General features: G+C 35.0%; 1 protein-coding gene across 1 annotated transcript; it reads left to right on the top strand.

Annotated features, from left to right (window-relative positions):
- Positions 1-623: 623 nt before the first annotated feature.
- LOC110717544 (zinc finger Ran-binding domain-containing protein 2-like) lies at positions 624-8712 on the top strand. The gene is made up of 5 exons (XM_021896271.1): positions 624-1049; positions 2529-2630; positions 4168-4318; positions 6869-6912; positions 8191-8712. Exons 1-5 carry the CDS (start codon positions 963-965, stop codon positions 8410-8412), a joined length of 606 nt encoding a protein of 201 aa, XP_021751963.1. The 5' UTR covers positions 624-962; the 3' UTR covers positions 8413-8712.
- Positions 8713-9216: the final 504 nt, after the last annotated feature.

Raw genomic sequence — 9216 nt, 5'->3', positions numbered from 1 at the left:
CCGAGATCAACTTGGATTTCCTCGTAGAAATGTTGAATGTTCCAAGCCTCCAATTGTCGAATTTGTTGAGAATTTAACAAAGATCTATGATATGCTCAATATGCCATGGGGCTGACCAAATGTATTTTAGTGAGAGATCATTGCCTTCAATATGATTGTTTATAATCTCGTGCTCAAGAGACAATAATGCTTATGTGAAGAGTTGTAGTTTCTTCTATGAAAAGCTTGGTGTTGTTGAGCTTGGACGCAGTATCCCACAAAATAGCTTCTGCTATGACATATTTCATGCTCTCTTTTGCTTTGAAATATCAAAATCTAATGAATGACAATGTGAAAAATGAAATTTAATTAGGAGAAAGTTGAGTTGTGGATTTAACATATAATTGCAAATTACAATGTTATTAAAGGAAGGAAGTAAAAATTTACAAACTTTGAAAGTGAGGAGAAAGATAAGAGATCTTCACCCACAAAGTGTCTCTAGTGGAATTAAACCCTAACCTCAAGGTTGAAATTAACAATTTTCATTTTTAATTAAACAAAACTTAGATTGGTTTACTTTCATAGTATATTAATACGTAGTATGTCTATTCGTAAGTTAAACTTTACGCCCGAATGTAAAATAAACACGAGGGCACCTATAGGCTAGTACATTCTCAATTTTGTCCTTTGTCAGTCCTGACCCTCCCATCCATCCGTTGGCTCTCTGATCTTCGTCTCTCTCTCTTCCCTCGCAAGTCGCATCCATTAACCTGCTCTACTACTCCTAGCTCCAACCAAATTCACCCCTTTACATCTTCTGCAAATTTCAATTGATCGTTGAGATTTCAAAACTCCCATCAAGCTCATAATCTTCAATTTCTACGATTTTCCTCATCTGGGTTTTTAGTTTTCCCCTCAAATTTCCCTGCTTTCATCATTATTTCTTCCCCCCACCTTAAATTTTCATCTGGGTATTTCCCAAAATGGGTAAAAATCAAGCTTACAAAGCTATGCAAAGATCCAGGGTGGGGTCCAGCAGTGGTGCTCAAGACGAGGTTGAAGATGGATTGGTTTGTACCCTTCCTTGCTATTTTCCTTCAACCTAATTATCAATTTGGTTGATCTTCTTATTCCTTGTAATTAGAATATTAATTGGGTAATTCAATTGGTATTTTCATATTGAGTGAGCTGGATTTTAAATTGTTTTGGGTTGATTATGTGTTACTTTGCTATAAATTGTCTTAATTTTGTGGTGTGGTTGTTGTAGAAATGTCAAATAACAGTAAATGTGTTGCCTTTATGGTAGCAGAAGTGTGTGGATTTATAATGACATTAGCATTACCAAGTGGGCATCAATTTTTGACTGGATATTTCTCCCTTCTCATGTCAGATAAGCTCATTTACTCAATTTTACCAGCATTTTGTTTTCTAAGTATGCCAAAGTTGTTGAAATTTCATGTGTTATCATACTCTGATGATCACTGTTATATTTTTCTCTTCTACTTGCATCCTAATAAGCGAGCTGCACTTATGATGACCGTCGTTCCTCAAGTGATAAGTTGTGTAGTTTATAGCTGCTTTGGCTAATAAAGTAGTTAATTGATGCTCTGAAAGTGATCATTAGGGACCTATGTATCTTATGTCTTCTTTTATGTCCCATTAGTTCTGATTCTGCTACATAATCTATGTCCCACAGTTTTTTATTTGAATTTTTTAGGGTTTGGTGTGTTTTGGTCTGGCCTAAACCTTTAAGGTCTTGCTTTGAATAATGTATCTTTATAATTTTCGTTTGGTCTGGTTTGGTCTGGTTTGAATTTCTCTAGTCTGGTCTATTATCATTTGGTTTGATCTCAACATGAATAAGTAGCAAGTAAAAAGAATAACGTGAAAAGAACAAAGCCTACATTTACCAATAACGCTAAATAAGTAACTAACTATGAATTGGTAGAAGTGGGATGCAACTCACACAATCACACTATATGAGACGCAAAATGGGACATATAATCTTAACCCAAAAGAGATTGTCTACAAAGAGTATAAACTTTTTTCTTAACTTAATGACGAATATGTATCATTGTATCATATAGTATTAATCTGTCCAAGCAACACTTTTAAAGAGTGAGCTTTGTCTATTGTCATATGCTCCTATCCCTAGGTGGTGTGCCAGCATAATATATTGCCTTTTCATGGTTTAAGGGATGTGGATGAAATGAACAAAGTCATCTAATTTCCTATTGTATTATGGGTGAGTGGAATTCTGTTTTGTAATATGCGTGGGCAGTAATTGGAGAGTATGTTCTACATTGCACCTTACTTTTATGTGAAAATGCTATTTCATTGCAGGTTTCTATGTTAGGTTAGAAAATCATAACTAGGATTATCAAACATGGATCCTTTATACCCTAGATTAAGTACTTCAATATTGAAGTTGTACTGTGTGTAAAGTAAGCATTAAGACTGTGTTGTGTGCGTATCATTGAACGCTTATTTACAATAAGCATTGTAGGCTATCTTGTTTCCTATACTTTTATTGATGAGGACAGTCGCAGGTGGATGGTTCATTTCATACACCAGAGTGGCATGCTGCTCGTTTGGCTAACTTGAGCACCTCTCACACAGTCACATGGGAAGAGTTTAAAATGAAGCAAAAGGTGACCATTTCTTCTTTACCTCATTTTTCATACTTTGATCCAAATACTTTTTCTCAGCATCAATCATTTCTGTATTTGACTGGAATATGGTGTTAATCTCTTATGACACATTATCTGTGATCAACATGAGTTGATTAGGGTTCCTAGAGCCTTTGTGTATCAATTAGTGAAAATGTATATGATGCGGCTTAATGAAGTGACTTATGGGTTGCTCCACTGAATTTTGTTTACTGTAAAGGTCGAAGGAAGCCATTATCATTTTCAACAACTACATTCTATGCATTGGAGCATGTGCATTCTATTTCCTATAACTAATTACCTGAAACCTCTATTCACGGGGTTGCTTGAAGTTGATGATGCTTTGACTAGTGGCACATGACAATGATTTTCATGAATTCAGGAGAGAATTTTCTATTCCTGTCTGATAGAGTTTACTTGGTTTAGATCTTTAGGATGTTCATATCTTATCTGGTAAATTAAAAACCTACATTTTATTCACCTTAGGTTGAGTATTGGATGGGCAGAAATATTCTAATGTTTCTGATGGAAACATATTGTTTTATGGTTTCTTCCAGCTGCAGAATATCTGATTCAGATGTTATAAAACCAGTAAACAATTTAGAGATTTTTATGAATTGTTTTGTGGAGCTTCTGATCTTTAATTTGTCAGTTTGCATGGTGTGATGGCCATAGTTATTTTACCATCATATGATTTCATGGCTTCTCTATGGATGGATGTTGCTGTTGTTTTTAATTTGCTCTTTTCTTTGATATATTACAAGGCTGATGTTGTGGTTTTTCTGTTTGGACCCTCTTTGTCTTCATTTGCTTAATACTTCCATGTGAGGCATTTCCAAGTGGTCGGCCCTTTGCATAGTTTTGATGTAATGCATATAGATCTATGCCATTCTTGTTTCGGTTCTTTGAGTCCATACAACTATTTGATACTGGATGACCTGAAACAATTATCCTTGAGAGGTACATATTCAAGATTCAGGTTTGGCTATGATGTATATGGTCAGGAATCAGGTTTGGCTATGAGCCAACTTTTGAATAAAATTAGATTGAAGATACATTATGGTAGTATAGAGGTTTACTGCACTGAATTTCTGAAATTTTTATGATCTCAAGACCGTGATTTTGTTCTCTTAAAGGGTGATACTTGTCTGAAGCACTTGATTTCTTGATGGTGATAAACTTTGTTTAGATGTTTACCTCCTAGTTAGCTCCTTTTTTGGAGTGCAATATACATGGATCAAGAGTAGTAGCAACTATTTGGAGAGATTAGTGTGATTAATTTCGTTTCCCTATCAGTGCCTATGTGACATGCTTGCATCTGTAAACACCCCCTCCCAATGAAGTCAAATATAGCAGACATCCAGAGAATTGATTGTTGCTGTAGGCAGTAGGAAAATAACAAGTGGTTGCTTTTGTGTTGTTTCAGGAAATTCTCAGTTTCTCTGGTTTTAATGTTTACATCATTTGCTATGATGTCTGCGTTGATGATTAGGACTCACTGATTATCTTATCTGTCCAGGAGGAAGCAGTAAAAAGGGGTGAACAGGAAGCTGACAAAGACAGGATGATGAGAGAATACAGGCTTCAACTAGATGCAGAAAGAGAACGGAAGCTTTCTCAAGGAAGAAACCATTCTAGTAGCAAGTCAAAAAACTCAAAACATAAAAAAGGTATGGAAGAATACCTAGAATTTGGGAAACAAAGTCTTATTTATTTATTTATATATATATATATATATCTATATATATATATATAATTATTTTTTATTTTTTATTTTTTTTTTTGTGGGGGGGGGGGGGGGAAGGTATACCAAACCTTTTTGATGGAAACCACGTTAGCCACCAGTAGAAATCTCCTACTCCGTATTTTTCAAATCCCGCATCTTTGCTCCTAATTTCCTTTTCGCAGTCTAAAAGTTAACCAATATATAAGGAAAACATTTTCATGTGGGATCTTGTTAGATTTGTTCTAATGTGTATTTTCTGAATATCACGATTTGTATACAAACACTTAACAACAAATATTTACGATTAAAGATTGCATTGATAAATGTGAAAATGCAAATAAGAAGAGCAAAAAGGATTAGAGGGAGTATATTTTCTATGTATGAACATTCTTTCTAAAATTATTTGATTTTTTCTACACTGCCTAAAGGGGTATAGACTATAGAGCGAATGTTTTTTTAATCATCTGATTTGTGCATAGCATTTTACACAAATTCTTTTTCAAGCTTCAAAAAGGGTTAAAAGGTTAAGAAATTTCTGACTTCAGATTCCTTAAAGTTTAGATTTTTGGCTGTATATCTAATATACGAAGAAGAATTTTTAAGATCAATAGGGTAAGGTACCAAAGGGGAGAAATTGTGAAACTAATCATGCCATCAAGAGCACTCAAGCTCCAACCTTGTATTGTACAGAAACTTACATCTTTTTTGGGAGAAACTTTGCTTGAATAATATTCTGACGACTCTTTGCTTACTACACTTTTCAAATAAGTTTTCTTCATCCTCGTTTACTAAGCTACAACCAATTTTTTGAGGCTTTTGATGATGTGCCTAACTCCTCCCAGCATTTAAGGTGATTAATGTATTCCTCTTCTTCTTGGCATAAAATTTATTGATGTGTGAAGTTTTAATCCTTTGAGCACATCTTCTTGGGGACCTTGTATTTATTGCAGCCCAAGTAAATAAAGCGAGTTTCAGTCTGAGCCTTGGAATCTCCTTAGATAGCTTTTGTAGAGAGTGAGATATTGATGTTCTTCCATAGAGTGGCAAAAAAATTTAACAGATAATGAGAGATACAATTCCTATAACCACTGAATCCTATCATCTCCATAATTTTCAACCTTCATCTTGGAAGGTGATTCCCTCATTTAGATTAAATCTTCTTTGGCTCTTGCTGTTGGGGAACCTACACGAGGAAACATTCTAATGTCTCATATTACTATTCCAAGCTACTACAACCTTTTCATGGTGTATTTCAATAAGGTGATTTTAGAGAGGCTTTGTAATTGGATTGCTGAAGCTCGTATATTGACCCGACATCAAAAAGTCTCGTTAATACAATACTGCAATCTACTTCATCATGATTCAACTTAAATATGAATTGTTGCAATATTTCTAAGATTGACTTCAGAATTATCACTCCATAATGAGAAGGTTCCTTGCTCCACCAATACCATAATTTTGAATGATAAAACTCTTCCAAAGGCTGACTCCTCAGCAGCAGTTATCCTGATACATTTTTCTATGGTAGCTTTATTAATAGTAAGAGGGGTCATTCCTGAGCCTGCTTCTTACTTACGAGAATAAATTTATTGTAGGATACATGCTAGAAATTTACTATATATATAGGTTTGGTAGGCGTTACATATCTGCTCTATCGTGGGTTTTCTGTATTAGAGAGTTTGGTTAGGGGATTTTCAGACTTCAGAGTACTTAGTTCTATACTTCTATCTCCTTATATAACCACTTGCTATACCAAATCCATTGTCTTATTTCTTCTCTCTTTTTTTTTTTTTATATCAGAGGTCTCGAAAAAACCAAAATTCTAACATGTCATGATGGATTGTGGCAAACTACAGCTCCACTGACGGAGTGACCCAAGAATTTGATGTTCCTCCAATGCATATCAGGGCCCTGAATAATTTTTTTGAGTTATTAGTTACTAAACTTAAATAGCCCTATATTACATGTAAAATGGTGTACCATAGTGTATAGTTTTACTTGTTTTGAACGAGAGGTTAAGGGTTCAAATCTTGTCCCCTCACAATTTTTTTGTCCAAAACCGCCACTACTCTGATGTGTGTATAAGTTTTGGTAGTGTTCACTGGTCAATCGTGTCAGCTTTGGGAGACACAAGGAGAGGAAAATCTTTCTTTGATCTGCTTGATTGACCATCCTATAGAACATACTGGTGGGACTTTCTATGATAGATCCTGTGGTGAGTCTTTGTGGGATAGAGTAGTCTTCCGTGCTTCCTTGTTATGAAATATTTGTAGTGTTCTTTCAGGGTTAATCTTTGAACGATGTACAGTCTACAATGTGATTGGTCCTCAACTCCCTATTTTCTGATGAATATACATGTATTTCTTTATCTTATTTATATTCTTTAAATTATATTCTTTAATAGAGTTGGTAATTTTTTTGGGTCACAAATAACTACATTGTAGAAGTGATTTAGGTAGCTTTGTCATAATGGAGCTTTTCTTTCTTGTGACAGATAAAGATAAGAGCTCAAAAAGACGTTCCAGCAAAAAGAGAAAGGTATATTTATTTTTCTTTTTGTTTCTTTTAGTGATTTCATAGCAATTGAACGTCAACGTCTATGAATATGTTGCAAATGTAGGAAATATGCTCACAGATAACCTCTTTTCCTATATCAGAAATGTGGAGCCTGGAGGAATTAATCTACTATATAGTTCTCATTTGCGAAATTTTGAACTCTTATAATTGAAGGTGCTAATATCAACTACTTTCTTGGGGTACTTAGTCCTTGAGAGTTGTTTTTAGTTTCATCTAGATGTCAAGAAGTCTAAGACAATCTAGAGTTATTTTACATTCCCTGGAAATATATTATGCAAAATGTTGCTTTAGTTCTTAAGCTCTGATTTTAGAATAATCTCTTTGCCTATGCATCATATGTTGGAAATGTGGTTGATGTTTGCTAGAAAAATTTTATTCAATATTGACTTATGAGAGTGCTCTACCAAAATTCACAGAAAATTTACTTCAATTGCTCACCATTTTTACCAACATCATGCAGTCCATTTAATTTTGAGTTTTGAAGGATTTCTAAGCTTCACTATGCTGTCTCTCTACTTTTCTGTTGATTTTGTGGACCCTTAACCGCCACTGTATTCTATTCCTCTATCTTAGGGGCCTAAGATATCTGATTCATATGACTAGACTATCACTCACCAGCAGCACTTCATATGGTGCGACTTCTGAGTTCTGGTTACTACATAACTTCATTGGTATCATGATTTTGTTGCTTGTTTGATAAGCAGTAAGAAATGATGGTAATGATAATGAGGTTGTCAATAACTCTGTTGAGGTTTTAGGGGTACGCAAGATTATGAAGATATACTGTCAGTGCAGTTGCATTGCCATGAATTTTGGTGTGGGAGTTGGGATTTTTCTCGCGAAGTAAAACACAAACCCACTACCATAACTGATTACCAAATCGGACATTATTGCATAGCCAAACATCCACTATGGATTGTTATTTGATGATTTTTGCGAAAAGCTTCTGCTATCTCACCAACATTTGGAGCCCCTTGCTGTCCACCAAATGGGTTATTATTGTATAGCCATACATCTGCTATGCGTACTTTATTATGATATTTTTTTGGCCATCCCACCAACATTTCGAGCCCTACCACTATTATAACATTTTTATCTTCTTTACTTCTAGAGTGGAAGAAGAGAGATTATCTAGCTATGAAATGTTGGTGTAATTTTGTTTACTTTTTTTTTTTTTTGAAAATGAGCTGGAATTAGGAATATTACAACCAATATGTCATATTTGAATCTATTTTGCAGCACTCACGTAGATATTCTTCAGATTCTAGCTCCTCCGATTCATCTTCTGAGTCTTCAAGCAGTGATGAAGAAGAGAGAGAGTCAAGGAGGTCAAAATCTAGGACGAAGAAAACAAGGAAGGAAAGAAGACATAGGTCTAGAAACAAAAGTTCTAGTACCGATGATGAGGCTGCTGGTCCGTTGCCTCTTTCTAGGTTTTTTGGCAATGTGAAGAGCTCATGAACCAGAATAAAAGAGCAATTCCAACTTGTAGCATTTTAGTTGTGTCAATTAACAGGGATTTTCATTATTAGATTCTGGTTTCTTGCTCCGGCATCAAAATATGTGACTAGTATAATGTAACTATTATGTATTTTTAGAGAGAGCAGGAAATTCTTTTGCATGTCAAAGATACCATCCGTCTTAAAATTCGTGGGTGGATATTGAATCATACATGAAATTTTCTTCCTCGACGCCTTTTTTCTTTTCATTACTCGAATAAAATTGTAATTTCAGCCTTTTTGTGAGGAGCAGATTTGTGTACGTGTGCGCATGCGTGTCAAAATGGGCAGATGGTGAAATGGGTTTTAAATTGTGAGGGTCGTGGTATTCTATGTTCTATCAACACAGGCTGTGTTAATGAGATAGGAAAACTCATGGTCATTTTATTTTGTTTTTTATATGTGAAAGAAAGTTTCTATTAGATGTATCAGCAGAACAAATATGTGCATGATCATTAGACACAACACACGAGTTATTGGACTAAAAACCAAATTGTACCTGAAATTTTGAGACTTGGTTTTGACCTGACCCAAAATTATACGCAATTTTAGTTACTTTTTTTTCTGGCAAATTAGTACTGTGAAAAATATCGATTGTAAGCTAGCTTAACATAAATCCAAATATTATGATCTTCCCGGGGATTTGCTAATGCACAAACCCAATCTGACCTAAATGGCGAACGGGCAAACTTAAACTAGTATGCTCTGATGTTAACGCAGTAGCTCAGGTGGTGGCCAGCTGGCCGCTTACATGCTAATCCCAGGT

Source organism: Chenopodium quinoa, unplaced genomic scaffold (genome assembly GCF_001683475.1).
Source record: "Chenopodium quinoa cultivar QQ74 unplaced genomic scaffold, ASM168347v1, whole genome shotgun sequence".
NCBI lineage: Eukaryota > Viridiplantae > Streptophyta > Magnoliopsida > Caryophyllales > Amaranthaceae > Chenopodium > Chenopodium quinoa.
The sequence above is the reverse complement of the archived record's forward strand: the minus strand, read 5'-3'. Positions and strand labels throughout refer to the sequence as shown.

Coding starts and splice junctions, on each gene's coding strand:
- LOC110717544 (XM_021896271.1), top strand. CDS start 963: ATGGGTAAAAATCAAGCTTACAAAGCTATGCAAAGATCCAGGGTGGGG. Junction 1,050..2,528: donor ACGAGGTTGAAGATGGATTG/GTTTGTACCCTT, acceptor GGACAGTCGCAG/GTGGATGGTTCATTTCATAC. Junction 6,913..8,190: donor GTTCCAGCAAAAAGAGAAAG/GTATATTTATTT, acceptor TCTATTTTGCAG/CACTCACGTAGATATTCTTC.